Source organism: Melozone crissalis, unplaced genomic scaffold (genome assembly GCF_028551555.1).
Source record: "Melozone crissalis strain CALT ecotype California unplaced genomic scaffold, PUWL_Pcris_2 ptg000029l_1, whole genome shotgun sequence".
Classification (NCBI taxonomy): domain Eukaryota; kingdom Metazoa; phylum Chordata; class Aves; order Passeriformes; family Passerellidae; genus Melozone; species Melozone crissalis.
The window spans coordinates 15,092,931-15,111,791 of NW_026535807.1; the positions used below are offsets into that span (position 1 = coordinate 15,092,931).

At 39.6% G+C, this 18,861-nt stretch overlaps 1 protein-coding gene across 18 annotated transcripts in view; it reads right to left on the bottom strand.

Annotated features, from left to right (window-relative positions):
- The window catches only part of PBRM1 (polybromo 1), a 55,315-nt gene that overhangs the window by 33,166 nt on the left and 3,288 nt on the right, over window positions 1-18,861 (bottom strand). For 9 of the 18 annotated variants that reach the window (XM_054280661.1, XM_054280670.1, XM_054280660.1 and 6 more), the window contains 11 exons: window positions 18,565-18,720; window positions 17,728-17,825; window positions 17,035-17,182; window positions 14,663-14,803; window positions 13,915-14,031; window positions 13,444-13,512; window positions 12,597-12,695; window positions 12,085-12,170; window positions 9,464-9,562; window positions 7,846-7,937; window positions 4,285-4,501 (listed from right to left, as the gene is read on the bottom strand). In XM_054280661.1, the coding sequence (XP_054136636.1) occupies window positions 4,285-4,501; window positions 7,846-7,937; window positions 9,464-9,562; window positions 12,085-12,170; window positions 12,597-12,695; window positions 13,444-13,512; window positions 13,915-14,031; window positions 14,663-14,803; window positions 17,035-17,182; window positions 17,728-17,825; window positions 18,565-18,720 (1,322 nt within the window). The remainder of the gene's footprint in view (window positions 1-4,284; window positions 4,502-7,845; window positions 7,938-9,463; window positions 9,563-12,084; window positions 12,171-12,596; window positions 12,696-13,443; window positions 13,513-13,914; window positions 14,032-14,662; window positions 14,804-17,034; window positions 17,183-17,727; window positions 17,826-18,564; window positions 18,721-18,861) is intronic. The other 9 variants (XM_054280674.1, XM_054280667.1, XM_054280672.1 and 6 more) reach the window with 2 other exon arrangements.

The following is an 18,861-nucleotide window of genomic DNA, read 5'->3' on the forward strand; positions in this document are numbered from 1 at the left end:
TGGATTTAGAGGATGAAGTGCAGCTTCACAATAAATGTTTAACATGCTGTCTCACCAATCTTGGGAAGACAGGATTTTATAAACATCAGTTTATTTCACAAAGTGAGGCTGAAACTAACCAAACTCATGGCTCTACAGAAAACCACTGCCAATATAACACAAATCATACACTAGAAACTAAGAGAAATTTCTGTGAAAATTACTGACAGGGATGTAACAGTACCTGAAAGCACAAGTAAAACTAGAAAGAATTTCCTTTTATACAAAATGACTTTTGCAAAATGAAGAAAAAAAAGTTTAAAAGTAAGGCTACAGTTTCATAAGACCACTAAGCCCAAAACAACACTGACATGACATTTAATTTGGTTGAAATCAGAATATTAATTAAAAGAATACTGTAAGTTGGCACTCAACTCCCTAAAATGCCTACTGCAAACTCATCAGTCCGTCCAGGTGGAATATCTGCAAGGAGTGAAGGTGAGACATACTCTTTCCATATAACCAAAAGATCCATTTATTAGACAAACACTTAGCCTAAAACTTCCCTACTGAAAAATATTCAAACATCAGGATAAGATCAGTTATGCAACTTATTTTCTTTTATTCAGAAATTGTGAAGTGCTAGTCCTGCCTCTTGAGGGAAAAACAACCCACTAACAAAGAATGAGTGGGATCAAGAGATGCATTTGACAAATGTCCTAGTGAAGATGACAGTCTTCTTCTAAAATACATTGGGAAACTTCTTTGCTTGAACCTGTGATTTTATAAACATACAACATGCACTGAAAGTACTTCCTAAGGCAGGAAAACTGGTTACACAAACAGAAGAGTTCAAAAATAGACAATATTCACCAAATAATAAGTTATATTAAGTGACAAAAGGAATGAATGAAGTCCTAAATCTCAGATAAAGTGAAAATTTACAGTGTATTCAAAATATTAGAGGCATCATTTTCTCTTCACAATTGACTCATTTATGAATCAAGCAAACAAAAACACAGTTCTCCATAAACCCTTCAAACTTTAGTCCAGGCACCAGTCTCTAATACTTCAAAATTAGTTCCACTTTTTGATTTGCCATATTGCTAAAACTGCTTAAGATATATGGCAAAAATATCTGTGACCAAATGATGACATTTACTATAAGCTCCACTCAAACCATTTATAACTAATCCAAAACCACCACAAAATTCAAGAGAACCCCAACACATTACATAAATGCAAACATTTAAATTATGTTACAGAGCATTGTCCAAAAAGGATCCCACTCATTAAGAAAAATTGATTAGAATTCCCCAAAAAGCAGCTATCACACAAACCCAAGTGTGTTTGACACCAGATCCCTGCACATTTTTAAACCTCAGCTGCAGCCCCAGGAGCACCAGACACCAGGGTGTGCTGTGAAGGTACCAATTTCAGTGCCTGTACTCCCACATGTGTTTCAGAGAGAGCTGCTGCCAGGGCATTCCCTGGCACAACTTCCTCCTCTGGGATAAAAAAGCCTGACCCACTTGCCTAGGGGATCATACTTCCCAAAACTGTAAAATTTAATAAGGAACAGTTCTTGTAAGCCTGCCAGGATCCAGCACTTGTGCACTTGGGAACTGAACTCATTCTCCTGCATCTTCCCCTGACTGCTCCTGTGGTTATTTGTAATTAACAGAATGATTCTTCCCCAGCAATGTCAACTTTGCATTAGGCACTTTCACCACATGTCAAAGCCACAGCCTTGGCAGCATCATGCCTTTCTTTTTAAATAGGATTTTCTTGTTCTCCAGCTCTGAGCTTTGCTCTCTTTGAGGCAGGGAATTCTCATCAATGCGCTCAACATCTGCTGGGAGGGATGAAGGGACAGCCAGGGTCACCTCAGCTGTGTCACTGACTGGCCAGAGGTGAGTGGAACAAACGGGAACACAGGAAATTTCAAGCTGAACACAAATGGTTTGCACTGGGAGGGTGCTCAAACACTGGCACTAGCTGCCCTGGCAGGATGTGGAGTCTCCATGTGTGGAGAACCATCAAAACCTGACTGGACACAGTCTGGACACAAGGCTCTGGGTGACCCTGCCACAGGGCTTGGGCAGGATGGTTTCCCCTCCTACTCAGCTGTTCTGTGATCTGAGAGCAGCAAGGCAGGAGGAAATCAGGAGACAACTAAAAGCCATCAGCATGATTACCTCCCACAGGCAGGAACAGCTCAGGATCAGCACTCAGCTCAAATGACTGAGGTTTAGAGCACTCAAAGAGACTGAGAGGCTGGGATAGGTAACATCTCATTAAACCAAAACACACATACTCCCTCTGGAAATCATGAATTATTTTAAAGACTTTTCCTGCTTTTAGCACACACAAATCTCCCTGAAATACATGACAAGCTGTAAAATTTCAACAGCCACACATTTCACAGCTCACTCTGGCAGGACAGCTGAGGCAGCCAGATGCCAGAGCCAAACAGACATGAAACAGGAATGGCAGGCTTCACTCCACCTCCTCCAGCCTCTCACTGGGACACTGAACTTTCCCGTCCCCATCTGGGAACAGAAGATATGCTGTATTTATGTACATCTCAAAAAAAAAAAAAATCCCCAAACCACCACCACAAGAAAAGAAGGGAAAAAACCCCACAGAAAACCAAACACCCAAAACCCCATAAAACAATCTCCACCCCTAATGAGTGGCAGTTCTGAATACCAAAGACATATTAGCACTATCAGCAAAGCCATGAGGCTTCAGTTTTCCCTAAAGCCCTTCAATTAAGAGCACATATGCATGACTTAAAGGCTTTTGAGGTATAGTAAAAGTGAAGATTACAAGGTAATTTAAAAGACAGCTGAATTTCAGAATTTGCAGGAAATTAAATTCTACAAACATTGTATTTTAATTTGTGAGCCTCAAACACTATTTCTAAAAAGCCTGGCTGTTCCCTTTTTTCCCTTATTTTCTAAGCCCCCAGACAGTAAGACAAGTTACTTTTTTCTACAGTTCTTCATACACTGCTATGGAATTTCTGTGCTGCTCACACAGCCAGATGCAACCTGCCTACACTGTAAGGAAAGCAGAAATGCAGCTGCCTCTCTATGGCAAGTTATTTGTTCTATAACTGATATTAAGGGTATTTTTAATGGAAAATCTTTCCCAAACAAATCTGTTTATATATAATTTGAGCCAGTACTTTTAGGTAGATTCAGGCACAAAACGTCAATGATTCTTCTTAATTTTACTGTCTGGTTTATTTCCATCAAGTACATTTTGTGCTTTGTCCAAGGCAAGACACTTTCTTTACCACTATTACAGCTGTACTAACACATAAGAAAAAAGGCTTTAAAGTTACTGATGGCAGAGATAACCAGTGTGGCAGCTTTTATCCCCCAGCACATGCAAAACACCCTCTGAGACAAAATAAAAAACCAAAAATCAGCTTTGTCAACTTCTGATTTAACAAAGACCCTGCTCATTCAACAATTCCATCAAGTCTGACAGATTGCATTATGGTACAACTAAAATGTACAGACCTGTGCATCAGAGTGGATTACAGAGGGATGAGCAGTGGGAGGGCGCAGGGCTCCCTCACTGGGGCTGAAGGATTGGTACTCCCAGGGTGTGGCTGGGGCAGGGCCTGGACCCCCAGTGGCCACTGGCAGCACCATTAAAGCCTTTTAATGCTCCCAGGACCTGCTCACACCCATCACACTGGCTTATCTTGAGCCACCAAAGAAAGACACAGCTCACTTCACTCAGGTCTTTAATCTGACAACTGCACTCTGGCAGCTCACAGACCTTCCATGGTTCACACATTTATAAATGCTGGCTTCAGTCCAGACCAGCCACATCATCATGAATATAATTATTCTCCACAGTTACACAGTGACCCAGACAGGAGGATTGTAATTGTAGCCATCTTCCTACAATTCACACTGAAGACTTTTAACTTAAAAAATATGGCAGTAAGTGGTAATCAAGCCATCAGATCAGGGAAAAAGAAAAATGGAGTTCTGCAAAACCTTTTATCTCTGCTGCACACCTAGTCTTCAGAATTATTCATATGGCAATTTTCAGGCACATTACAAATGAAATTCAATGAAAAATAAACCAAATAGCAGCCATATACCACAGATGATCTAAAGACTGATGCAGACTGAGCAGAAACAAGCAGCAATCAGATGTACAGGAGATATGGTGCAAACACTGCATTAGGTACCAACAACTTGCCCATAAGAGAAGATTCTGAGAATAAAACACTTGAATATTTTCACACCAGATGTAGTTTGCATTCTGTTCTCTTACCTGATCTGCTGCAATGAAATGGGTGTTTTAATCTGCTGATAATAATCAGGATACTTTTTCTTGGAGGGCAAGTGGAAAAAGGGCTCAGAGATGAGCTGGCCCTGGTTATTACGGCAGCTTCTCACTGTGTCATAGAGCTGGTACAGGGGATTGGAGGTGTCCATGAAGGAGGTGATGCTCTCAGCCTCAGACTCTCCCTCTTCATAACGAGCAGCAGCTGCACAGAGAGAGAACAGAAACAGGAAACTCAGCAGGACAACTCAGAGTGGGTGTTTTGATGGATAAAGGTGTAAAGCAGAAGGAAAGGAAAGCCCTCTCTGGCAGTCAAATTCACACCTCAGAAAATGACACAACACACATCTGATGAGCCTCAAGCTGACAAAAAAAACCCCTTTATTGCAATCCTTTAGATAATATTAATCACAGTTCAATAAAAATTGTGAAGCTTAACAGAAAAAAATTGATACTAAAGCCTGATGATGCTCCTCTAACATATACAGCAAATGAAGAAGAAATAAATGTTTTACAGTGATTATACAATAAGCCTACAAAATTCATAGTAAGTATTTAAAAATTTCATAGCAAACTTTTTTGGTTATCTTGTTTCAGGATTAGGATGAATGAAAGAAAAGCTATGAAGAGCTAACACTGCAGATAAAATTAGGAGAAACATTACATGAACAACAGAAACACATCAGGAAGGAGAAAACACTGGTACTGGAAACAGGATGGGAAGCAATAAATGGCCAATCCTTCTACACTTCTAAGTCACATGAACAGTGCACTTTGTACCTTGCAGACAGACATGACATAAAATCTACATGGCTTTGCACATTAGAGTTAAATTATTCACCCCTTTTCCCCTCTGAGTCTGGCAGATGACACACTGAGTCACTCAGCTACACAGCTCTCCAACACCAGGTTTCCAGCTGGCATTTCCATTACTGCTCAGAGGAGGCTGCCACAGCTTCAAGCTCTCTATCCGCCTTCAGTGAAGTCACACAGAAATAGTGGCAAAGCCAGGGGACACTCAGAGTGTAACAACACAGAGCTGTCATTGCTGCTCTGCAGCCTGACACCACATCTACATCAGTGTGTGAGACCTGCCAGGGTCAGAGGCAAAGCTAAAACACAAGCAGGCATCAGCAGATGTGCAAACATGCACTGAGGATGTGCATTACTGATTTGGGGAGACACCCAAAATTATCCCAAGGATGCCCATCAGCATCACTCAATGACCCAGCACCTACTACACCACAGCCAGCAAAGCAGGAGCTGGACAGAGTAACTCAGGTAGAAACAAATCACTGGAGCTACCACTGAAATCAGGTGAAGTTTCAAAAATAGATTATGGTTTAGTTTACTTCAACAGTATGGTCTGTTTACTCAAATTGCTCAGTTCTGAGCACTCTACCAAAAGTAAGAAACAAACTGAAAAAGCAGAATAACTTGTTTCTATGAAAGAGAAAACACAAAGGGACCAGTCAAGTATTTGCTGTTCTCTGCTGTGTGTGAGCAGCAACAAAACAGTTCAATACCCTAAATAAGAAATGTACTTTCACTGTGTTGAAAGGAGGCATTCCCTAAAAAGAAATCTAAGTAAATTAGATATTAATTAGTTATTTCAAAATGTACTAAAATAAAGCATTTATGTATTATAGTTTGACTGTATTTTATATTTACATAATACACAGCTATGAGTAAATATATATACATTATGGTCATAGATATAACTATATTTACAATATATACAGCTGTAAATAAATATAAATAAATATACAGCTACATTTTCATTATAATGTGCATGTTCTTTAAAAGTGATGTGTAAACATCATATATTTTTACCTATCTAGAAAATTGTTCTGGTGTCCTAATATGAAACCTGCTCTTTTAAGAGCCAAAGAAGAATGTATTACTCAGGCCAGAAGACAGAAAAATTATTATTTTTGCAATAATAATATTTTTGCTCTTATAGAGCAAACAATCTGATGCAAGACTGTACTTTCTTTAATGTGCAGCAGCACCAGGTCCCATATCCCCAGCAAGCACTGGCAGAAGAGAGGGACAGGCAGTCCTTTTGTGCTGTTACCACAACTACAGTTTGCAGATACCACAAAAACCCCACTGTCTCCTCTGTGGTCCCAGAGCACCCAAACAACAATGAAAGCTCCATGTCCAACTGAAGATGGTTGCCAGTAAAACCAAAAGCAGCATCTAGTCTTAAACCATCTCTAAATGAGACAGTAAAAACAAAACAGCCTTGTTTACAAAATTAAATACATGCAAGTAATACATAATGACCACCTATGCCTGCCTCTGTAGACTGATAATGAGGAGCAAGGGAGCTACTGAAGCTGCTCACAACTTTTATACTGGGGCTGGAAATGTTCTACAAGCTCCACCACACCAACACCATCTACAGCTGTCAGGATAAACTCTCTTGGAAACTGATATTGTTCATTGCTTAGGCAACAGCTACAACCAAAGAAGCTCATAAAGATTCAGCTCTGTTTCAAGGAGAGAGTTCTATTAATGTTCAGTCATGCAGCCTTGTTCTCATTTATTTTAACAAGCATTAGAGGAATGAAAAGAAATGAGACAGCAGAGCAATTAATAAAAATATCACTTGGTTTAAAGAAAAGCCCTTGTCACCCAGAAACTGGCAGTACAGGGCTCTCCAAGTAGTACACTGGAAGCACAGAAAATCCTAGGGGGACACAGGTCTGCTAAAAAAAATAACATTGCCTCTTAGGTGAATGCAATAAAGACAGAAGAGCTTCAACAGCAGCAAGGCAAAAGCCTTGCACACAGAGAGAGGTCTTACAAAAAATTACAATAATGTCCATAGCAAAGGTGGCACCAGAAAGTGGTTTAATCAGTGCAAGAATTTAAATCACTAAAATATAAAAAGCTACATGTTTTTATAGCATTGCAACTTGAAAAAATAACAGTTAACAAACAAGCAAAACCCAGCTAATAAATATTCCCCACACCTCCCAGAAAACAGCTGCTCTGAAGCAGTAACTGAACTCTGAACTAACCAGGAATCAAAATGCTTTTGCTTACAGCAAGAGCTAAAATTCAAAAAATTCCACATACCCATCCACTAGAAAACTGTGTGGAGTACAGCTCAATTACCAGGTAAGAAATAAATGCCCCAATAATACATATTGAACAGATGCATCTTCAACATCATTGAAGAAATAATGTAAACAAAAAATTAAACAAAGAAGCAATTCCAGCACTACCAATCTCTTTTGCTGCATGGAGCACCCAATGTCTTCTCCAGTATCTCCCCTTCTGTTCCATTTTAGAAGGAATAAAAACAGGCAACAGCTCCCTAACGCTTGGGTAAATACACTTGGAAACATACAGAAAACTCAAAGTATGCCAGCAAGTTTGGCCTACCCTATTTCACTAGCTGTAAGAGTCAAAGGAATCACACACTGAGTACAAAATATTTTTGAAATAAATGTCACTGAGTTTATCAGGAGCTCTACAGATTTGGCCATGTGAACATTTTAATGAAAGGAATTAGAGAAACTGCATTTCAGCTCCTACCAGCCAAAGCTGCATCCTCATCGCTCTCTGATCCATATTGCAGTGCCATGGTTATTGCTGATAAACGATCCCCTTGGGCTGATCTTTTGTTGCTATGAAAGAGAAAAAGTAAAGGAATTTTTAAAATTAAAAATAAAAAAGAGAGAAAATTATAATGAAAAAAAAAAGGAAAGGGTTATCACATTAACTATTAGCAGTCACCCAGAGTGTGTGAGCAAACAAGTCATGACTCCATAAGCAGGAACACAGCTTATGACAGTGACCAAAGAAAGCCAGAGCCTTTAACAGGAGAAATTCTTACCAAGCCATGAGTCTGCCTCTATTTTATGAGCTGGTCCATCCAACACAGTCAGAAAATTGAGCTTCAGCCTACTACCTTGTGTCCTGTTTGGTACACTTGAGTATTTGATTAATTGCAAGAGAAGGGGAATGATAAGAAGTCTCTCCCAATTAATAACTTTAGTTTTTGATCCCGTTTTATTGGGATTTGTCAACAGGAAAGAATTCCACACACTGTATATTCTATTTCCTCTCATTCCCTTATCCTCACCTTTGGCACTTTCAGCACACACAGTGCCTGCACATGAAGCAGCCTCCTATGCTTAGGTGGAGTAACCTGGCATCCACACTGGCTACAGTCTGACCTAGACTTCTTCAGCATCCTTCTCTTTTGTCCCAAACCTGGGGCACAGCATTTCATACCACACTACATTAGCTATGCCTGACATTCTCTGCCTTTTCACAAGATCAGCTCTTTAGGCACCTCTAGAAATGGGCTCAGCCTTGTCCCGCAGGGGCCAAGTGAAGACTGGGTAAAAGCAGATGGGCTGAGGGCATGCTTGGGCCCTGCACTCTCCCACACACCCTTCCTGCCTTTTGATACAAACACACAGGTATCATTTCCTCAGTGTGTGGGCCATCCCTCTAAAACATCCAGTGAGCTCCTTTAGTCCCTGACTCTGGGTTCCATCTGCCCCTGCAGTCCTGCAGGGCAGCAGTGCTGGTGCTGGGCTGCTGCCTGGTGAAGCCACTTCTGCTTCTGTCCTTGCTGTGCTTTGCCTCTTTTCACCAAAAAAGCTTCATTCACCTGGGTCATTTATATTGCAGTACCACTGACAGGGTGTGCAATCCTCACCTGGATCATGAGCACATCCACTTGTAGCCTCTCCTCCCAAAGGTCTCTGGAGCTGTAGCTCACCTTCCCACTGCCAGTGCAGATCCACATGGGCCACTCCAGCCTCAGCACCCTGAGCCAGCTTGGCTGCTGTGCTGCTGTTCTGGGGCCCAGCCCCTGGGGCCATGGGCATGAGGCACTTTCACAAAGAGGTTCTGAGCCTGAGCAGCAGATCCAGGCCCAGCTGAGCAGCCCAGGTGGTTTTATCCCTTTATCCCTGTGCTGCAGTGTCAGCTGCTGTAGCCACCCCAGGGAGCACTGCCAGCATGGACTGCACACACTCCCCAATCAGCAATAACCACACTATCAGTGTCTTATCAGCATTCATCTCATCCTAATCCAAAGCCCAGCAGCACAGCAGGTGTGAGGAAGAAAATCAAACAAAATTCAGCATTTCCATAGGACGAGGACCCAGCTTTTCCTCCAAGGGCACGATTTACTTACCGATAATATTTGTTAGAAGAATTTCTCTCATCCCCAACACTGCCTTTACCCTGTGAGGAAGGACCTGTCAGCTTGGAAGCAGCCAAATTTGATGCAGTCCTTAAGGCAGGAGAGGCAAGCCAAGGAAAGGGGGGAGGAAAAAAAACAGGCCCACCTTAAACCCATGAAAAGATGCAGCAAGAAAAAAAGCTTTTTACAGAATCACTTTGATAGATCAGCCAAAAAGTTCAGAGACAGATGTTTGGAAGCTAAAAGATAAGTGAGATCCTTTCAGTGCTCCAGCATTTATGTGGATGTTGTTTATAGAGTCAGAGGAAAGTAACGTTCAGCTCAAGCATTGATAGCTGTACACACAGCTCAGCCTAAACAGCAGTGAAAGCAGCCAACAAAATGTTCCTTAGCATCCAGATAAAGCCAATCATACAGGTCCAGTCATGTTTATCAACACTTAAAGTCACTGTCAGGTTGGCTGACAGTGCATATTATCAAACAATTCAATTTTGTCACTTTAAGGGAGGACAGTTAAATGCACCCACAAAGAGCAGTTTAGGATGGCAAAGGAGACAATGAGCTCTGCAATAAAAACCATGGTTTTTGACACAGGGGCAACATATAAAGCTTATGTTAGTAGCATTATGATGATTTGAGTTTGAGCCATCAATGACAAAGAACAACAGATGCAAATTCAGAAGAAAAATATAGAAAATGCACTTGAAGTAAACTTATGAGGGAGTTTTACCCAAATCAGCAACAGGTGAAGAACTCCCCTTTAACACAATTCAACACTTAGGAATTTAAATAAGAATAATGATTCTGTGAAGCAGATTCTTGAGAAAGAAAGAAACAAACAAAAAAAGAATGGTTCAACAGAAAAAGCAACCAGTGAAATACAATAGCAGGTGAAAGGTTAGGTTTTCATGACACTTTGCTTATCCACATTTTTTCTGCATTCAGCCCAGTATTATTGTAGCCTGCTTCATGCATTATTTTTTTCCCCCAAGTCAGAGAAACAAAGAAGGGAGCTGTCAATGATTCTGATAGATTTCTTCAGGATTTGAAGGTCTGTTGAGAATACAATGCACAAGAGGAACATCTAGAATAAGGCAGCTGAGAAGTGGAAATGGGTTGGCAGTGCAAGAGAGGAATTCAGCTAACAAATATCAGTGTGATTTATCTGTCATCCCTTCTTACACAATCAGATTTTAAAGAAAAACCATTGAGCCTCAGAAAAAAATATGACACACACCCTGACATGCTGAGCTTCATCAATGGCCAACACAATGACAAAAATGAAATACAATCACAATTTAAACAGAAAACCTCTATGTTTCTGTGTAGTTCTAGTTACTGCAAAGCAAACAAATATATAGATGTTCAGTGTCTGTAGAATCCAAATCTTCTGCCACTACACATATTTTTATGAAGGAGAATTATTCACCTATGTGTCAGGAATTACTCCTTAAAGAGTATTTCTGCTTTTTATTTTTATATGCTCCAGCAATGATTCACCCAACCATGGGAAGGATGCTCATGCTGAACAAACCAACAAAAAAAAACCACTTCTCAAAAGACCAAGCAGTAAAAATCAACCAGGCAACTTCCACTTCTTTCACACAATAATCCTAGGCAACACTTCTAATACTGACACCATATACACAGAAAAAATGAAACTACCTTTAAGTTAAGTAAGGCAGTGACAGTGTTTCCAGCTGTACCATACACACCTTGGCAGGAAATGCCAACAGTGGTTTCCCAGCACCAAATACCAGTAAACAGCTCCAACAGATCAAGAGATTCCACCTTGTAAGTTTTCAAACTCTTTGAATGGCTTGCAGGACATGGCTTAATTTTTTTGAGATAACTGACACAGCTCACATTGACAAATAATACCTAAACCTACTCGAGTGTTACTTATAAGTAAAATGTTTATATGAGAAGAAATTTAATTGCATTTCAGTTAAGAAACATTCATAATGACTGCATCACTTCTCTGTACACTATGGATTTTCACAGGAAGAAAATGCTGTTTCCTAAGTAAAATCACCCCATGAAACAAATAGAGCTATCAACTCTCATCAAGTGTTTTATTCCTGCATATTCAGGCCAAATCTCTGCTTCACCGATTAATAAATCTGGATCTTCAGGTTCCTGTGCCTCTCTTCATAGCTAAAATTGCTTTTCAAACATGAATGGATTTCGCTCTAAGTATCTTTTGCCCAAGGTTCTGTTCCTATGTTTTTGCCCCTGTGAGCTCTTTGGTTTCAGTTCCTAACAAGGTTCAAGAATACTCAGCACTTTTTCAATAAAAGAAAGCATCTTGTTTTCCTCATTATTCATTTTCTGTTATTAACTTATAGACATGTGGTGGAAATTTGCCATAACTTATTAAGCATCCACTGACAGTATTTTTCATAATCAAGTAAATCACAAAAATATTTTACTGTAGAAAAGAAATGAAATGAAAAAAGCTTTCTTTCAAAAACTATTTTAACCAATGTTATAAAGTTATAAAACAACACTGATCTAAGTTTTCAAGCCATTATTTCCCACTATACTCTCCACAGCACAATTAAAGGAATGTCAATAGAGGTTTTCATATGAGATTATAGAATTTGCAGTACCTCATTCGGAGACTTGACTTGGCCAACTCACTGTGCTCAATCTCAGCCTTTTTCATATTAAATATCTTTTTAATTGCATTTGCATCCTGTCAATGAAAAGAGGTTTTTTTTTTGTTTAATATTGAAAGTGAATAATATTGTAATCAGATATATCCAGCTATCTAAAACAAAATAAAGGTGTTTTTACATTTAGATATAAAACAATTTTGCATGAGAAATGAAGCATGGAACAAAGTGTGCCTGAAATACTCCCACACAGTATTTTTACAGTGGCCTGAAAAAACTGAATAGAAGACCTGAGCAGCTTCAGGCTAGGCTCATTTTTTTGTCATGGTTGCACAATTCTACAAAAAGCAATGTAAAAAAGAAAAACCCACTAAAAGCTATTTTAAAAAAAAATAAAATCAGGGTCTTGAGAGCTTTATGCTCAAGACTTATTTAAGGATCAACCAGCACAGAAAGTAGTCAAGAAAATCTGAACTCAAATCACACTATGAACAAGTGAAACTAACCTTGAATACTTGGGATCCAGGCTCATTGTAGGTTTTGGCATTCTTTGCCAGAAGATCTATGTCCTTGGCCATGGCATGAATGCTTTTATAAGTTCCATTCTATACAACAAGAAGCAGAACTGGTTAAAGTGGCAACCTTCAGACAGCATGAGAACTAAGCCGATAGTGAAAAGCAAAGGAATTCATATTCAATAAAGGGAATGTTCATAGAAAAGCAACTTATTTGTAAAGACAACAGATAAGTATCTGCAGAAAGTAATCAAAGACAGTAGCATAGATATATGCTAAGTCTTTACAAAGCTAATGAATGCTAAGGTTGAAAAAACACTTAAAAGATAACAGTACCCTTATTTTGAAGAGTTCTGACAAAATGCTGTTTTAACTTTATTCTCTAGTTCAATCAGTCTATGTCCTATCCCTACTATACAAAATGCTAGAATTACAGAACAGTATTTCAAATTATTGGAGAAGTGAGATGAAAAATGCATCAGTACAAAACATCTATTTATAGCACTAGAACAGAAGTAGGTGATGATAATACACAACCAAGCCTCAGCACTCCAATGTTTTACATGAGCAGCACTTGTCAAGGAACTGCTTTAAGCCATTAAACATCAAGGAACCCGAGATATTCTGGCTCAAATCCAGCACTCCACAGCTCACAATGCCTGATCTTCCACACAGCACCTTCTGCAGCACTAACCCAGCACAGAACATTGAATCACCACAGTGTGCAGGTTTTTTAATAGCAGAGGGAAAGCTCACTGCCTTTCCTGCCACCATAAATCCTGACTTCTAACAATTCTGTTAAAAAAGGCTGTACCCTGACACATTAATATGTTCATACCTGTATCCTCTGGGCAATGGTTTTAAGATCTATGGGTTCCTTTATTATTGCATAATAATCTGGATATTGCTGGAAAACAGAAAGAATTTATGTATTACTATAAACAGTCACAAAGGTTTTATTCTAACAGCTCACAGAACAAGCCATTAGATGAACTGAAGGTAAGAACAGTGTAAGCCTCAAATGAGGCAGACACAAGGAATCAATAAAGTGACATAAAAGACCAGGTCTGATTGAAAATCCATGGTGATGGTTTTCAGAATATTTATTCTGCTGGTTAAAACTTTTACCACAAAACCAGAACACCACTGTTCTGAAACAGAGCAGTACAAACAGGTACAGGAGTTTGCCACTGATGAGGCAGAAACAGAGAGCTGCACCCTGAGCATGGCCATCAGAGCCTGTAACATCAGTTACAGAAATGTCCAGGCTTCCAGCTTAGCACACAACCCACATTACTGAAATACTCACCACTTTAGAAGGAAGTTTCTGAAACAGTTCACTTATGAGTCGTCCTGAGGGGTTTGTGGCAACAGCTATAGCATCAAGAAGCTGCTCCAGAATTTCCTTCAGGTAACCTGGAGATGACTAATATAAGAAACAAAAATTACAGAAAGTAAGTTTTAATAGCAGCCAGAGTGGAGGGCTTCAAGTTGTGCTGAATGTTTCAAAGGCAGAAAAAATCAGCTACAAAATACAGATGCAACTTTTGAAGACAATATTGTTTATGCAGGTAAAGGTACACTAAAAAACTCTAATTTCATCTTTACACTGCAGACTGTCAGACACACATCACAGTGACAGAAAACGTGCATCCCAACATCACAAACACCAGGCTAGCCCAAATTTCCCCTCATAACACTCCAGGAACAGCTGCACTGACTGAATGGGGCACTGGCTGATAACTGATGTCATTAGACACGAAGGATGCTTACAACCAACCTCAATGCTGGCATGAACTCAAGCACGCTTCATATTATTCCAACTAAACCAGAGCCATGCTTTACCAATACCAGAAACCCTCACAGCTTTTTTTGCTAAGCAAAAGTGAAACACACACACAATGTTGTGAAGTGATGAACTAATAAACTTGCACAAGAAATACCCTCTGGGACACAATTTAACAATGAAAATGTTACTCAATGAATTTCACCCTCTCAGAGTCAGCTGACATCCACAGTTACAACCTCCCTTCTGCAGCTGTCATGCCCACACTTACTAATTCAGAATTTGCTTGATTGTCATGTCCTTCCTCATCATCATCATCATCCTCAGCATCACCTTTCTGAACAAATTCATTTTTTGTGCGCAAATACAGCTCCCACAGTTTGCAGGCAGCTTTATATTCAGGAGAATCTGGCTGTAAAAACAAATCAAATATTACAGTCAAAGTTCAGGGCACTCTCATCTGGAGGAAATTTGTAAGTTACCAGCTGAAAGTTATTAAATATGAGCAATAGAAAACTTGGGAAATTCCTGCTTCATTTGTTCTTTGACAGAGGAGTTAAGAATCACAATAAGCACTAGAAAATATAACCTGTATCACTCAAAAGCATCCAAGCCTTTCAGAAAACTTTGCAATAAAACTAGCTGGGTTGAGGCTTGGACAAGCCAACTAGATGAATCTGGACCAATTACTGGGTTTTCTTGAAGTACACCACCAGCATTTAAAACAGATTAAATTTCACTATGCTAGAAATCTGATTTATGCCAATACTGCTGTCATTGTGTGGCACTTGAAAATGAACTTCTATAGAAGAATGCCAATAAATATCTTTGAAAGCACTGCAATGATTTACACTCAGCATTCACTGGGCAGTTCCAAAGAACCTGACAACATGCTACTACCTGGGTACACCTCTGGATACATCTTTTAGAAGAGGTAGAAGGATTAGTTAGAAAATTAACTTTTAAAAATACAGAGCTGGTAGTGGCAAACAAGCACGTGCCTATTACCCACTACACAGAACAAAGAGAGCTTTTCCACCTATGTATTTTTCCTTCCCTTTCCTCTGTCATTTAGGCTCTATTTCAGGTATTCCTGCTGATAATATCACCTTATTACTGCTGATTGCACTCTTCTTACTTCACTCTCTCAACCTCTGACAGCTTGTAATACAAATGAGAAACCAACATGAGAACTGTTCTTAATCTTGCCTTATTAGGCTTAAATATTCTCAACACATTAGACCAGATGTTGCTTATGAAGAGCAGATTTTTAAGGGTATCCTGCTCCACAAATCTGCTTCCTTCTGTATTAATGCAAGATGCTCAGGAGTGAGAGACTTGACCAGAAATACAAAAAAAACCCAAAGGCTGCTGCTCTGCCAATAAAACATCTGCTGCAATAAAGACCTTGACAATCAATCACTGTCCCTGGTTTGTCCATGCCATGGAGCTGCCTGGGGAAGGTAAAAGGTGAAAAGAAGAAGAGGTTAAGTTTTTGTGCCACAGCTCCATAAATCTCTGGAATGCCAACATTCCTTCATCCTGCAATAATGGATACCTATTTTTAATCTAATGTGAGATCTCTATGAAACAGTTAAATTTTGAGCCCACAATTCTATAGGCAAAGGCAGCACACATTCTGTAAAACCCCAGTCATTTTCTTCTGCCACCAACCCAATAATGTTGGGGTTTTCACACTGAGTGCCTTGCAAAGCTCCAGGAGTACAAAATGGATTTGGAAATATTTGTTCTTTTCCTCCTGGAAGCAGAATGTAGAAATGCATTAAGCCACAAATCTGTTTTTGAGAAGCTACTACACACACACACAAGTGAAACAAACACTGCCTTTCTGGATGTCACCTGGCTACCCCAGCTGGGTTATTCAGAAGGAACTCATTTGGATCATCTCCAAAGTCAAAGATATGTGAAAGGCAATATTAGCAGGTTTAGATTTGCTGTATCATCTCATTCACCACATACAACTTCACTGGCTTATGGAGTGAAACATTAAACAATATTAATCCAATTTTCCCCCCACTTCCTTATGAAAACTGCAATAAAACCCATTAGTATCCATAATAAAACACACACCCAGTTTGGGGGAATTGCCATGGGGGTTGTCTTGATGACATTACATTCACATCTATCATCACTGACCATGACAGTCATTGTGCCTTTTTTTTATTTTATTAAGTGGAAATGGAAGAGAAAGATTCAACACTCCTATCATAAGCTTGCTGTGAGCATAAACTTTTCCTTCTGGGAGGAAAAAAAAAAGAAATCTTTCTCCATTTCAAAGGTGGAGAAGGTGTTGTAAACACAGAGGACGTTGTAAAATGGAGGCTTTGACAGAGGAATATTTTTCTCAGTTTATATCTCCATTTTTGCTTTTAACCTCTTTTGGAAAACTACATGAAGATCATCCTCACTTTATTTTATGATTTTCCACAGAAAAATTGTTATAGCAGGGCATTTTAGAAAGATACAGTCAACATTATGGAAATTTATGCAAATAACTGCAATATGTGCTGTTTTCTTAACAATAATACTTCAGCCTAAACTGAAGAGGTTTTAGCCAAACCAAGGCAGAATTTGAACATGTCTACTCCTTTTACAATGGATTTGAGCCTTTAGTTTGCTCACCTTATAGTAAGCCTTTGCATTGTTAAAGAGAAGCTGGAAATCAGCAGTCAGCACATTCACATCATCATATTCCTCCATCTTCAGCTTTTGTTGGATTTTCATTAAATCAATTGGCTGAGAAACCACTTCATAATAATCTGGCTGATTTCTGTTGCAATGACAAAAACAGGCATCATGTTCCAAGCAGTAAAACCCAAACCACAGCCCTAAAGCTTGTGCATGTTTATGACTAAATAAACCAAAGTTCCAATACATTTCTGTTACAGCTAAAAGATGTGGGCAGTGCTCTATCAATCAGCTCACTTCATGTTCTGTTACTGTCCTCAATTTTCTGAGTTTAAGAGAAAATTCAGCCTTTTACTTAGCTACTGCATTTGCAAGGGTCACTTCTATTAACCCTCTCCAAAGCTGTGTCCTTAGTATTACATCCCACCACTTATATAGAATATCTTATAATCAAAGGCATGGATGTTTTAAGCAGGTAATACAAATTAATTCAGTGTATCCTTTTTTTTTCCTGAAAAAGAGCACCAATGTAAGCACATCCTACTGAATAATTAAATCAAACACTGATGTGAAATGATGACAAATGTAGCTTAGATTTTTCACAAATTATTGCTGAAGTATTTATCAATTTCCACTTGCCCCTGATTAAATCTCAGGTTCAAGGTTTAACCAGACCTGTGGCCTCACCTTCTCTTGGGTGCCCTGATGAAGAGCTCACAGAGGAGCCTGCCCTGCTCATCTTTGTAGTCTCTGATAGTGTTGTAGAGCTCATGGCAGACAGCAATCTGAAAGGCAAGAACAATGAAATAAGGAAAAGGGAGAGAATTTTAAGGAGATAACAAACAAAAGCATGCTTACAAAGGGAAGGACAAGCTGCCAATCCACAGCATGCTCTAAAGCAGAAGTGAGAAGTACCTGGAGCACCTCACACTTTAGCAGGATACCTGACAAGTGTGCCAGGTACTGCAGGATCTCCATTTATTTTTTGAACACAAGAAGCTTTATTTCAATACTAATTCTAAGTAAAATACCCAACATGTAAATTAATTCACTGCAATTCTCTCCAGGTTCCAGGCATCTACAATAACAACAGGGGTTCTTTTGCAGTTAATTAACATTAGACTGCTCATGCAAAGGCACAGCAGAGGCATTGTACACTTCAGCAATCACTGCCTGTGCTATTCCCCACTCATCCCTCTGCATTTGCTATGCAGACAAAGCTCTCTACTTCTGCACATTATGATTTCAGCTCATTCTTCAACATCCTTCCATCTGCTAAAATTGTCACCTAAAAGAGAAAAGCAGCAAAAACAAAACAGCAAAGAAAAACATGAAAGTGGTGAGCCAGGACCAAGCCAAGCCAAAGCTGAACCAGGTCCTAAACAGAGCTCAGCCAAGGCAGGAACAGATTCAGGACCAGTGCACATGTGCTACATATGGTCATTAATTTTACAGTCCAGCACATCCCACACAGGGATACAGCATCCCCAAGAAAAAAGGTGTCATCAGTAAGAAGGTACTAACAGGATCTACAGTTGGGAGGTTGGAAAGTCTCCTCCTCTTCCTGCTGGGGCCTGGAACATTGGTGGAGTGATGGGCGTCATCAAAGTCGCCGCCGCTGACGCTGCTGGAAGGAGAGGTAGCTCTTCGCCTCTTGGAACCCATGGAATCCAACTTCTTCTATAATGAACAGAAACCTTCTGAAAGCCCTGGCATTGCATCCAAACCCTCTGCTCAGAGCTACCCACAGAGCTAGCAAAGCTTCTCGTGATACATTTGCCAAATGCTATTTCTGTAAACTCCAACTTGGAGGAAATTCCC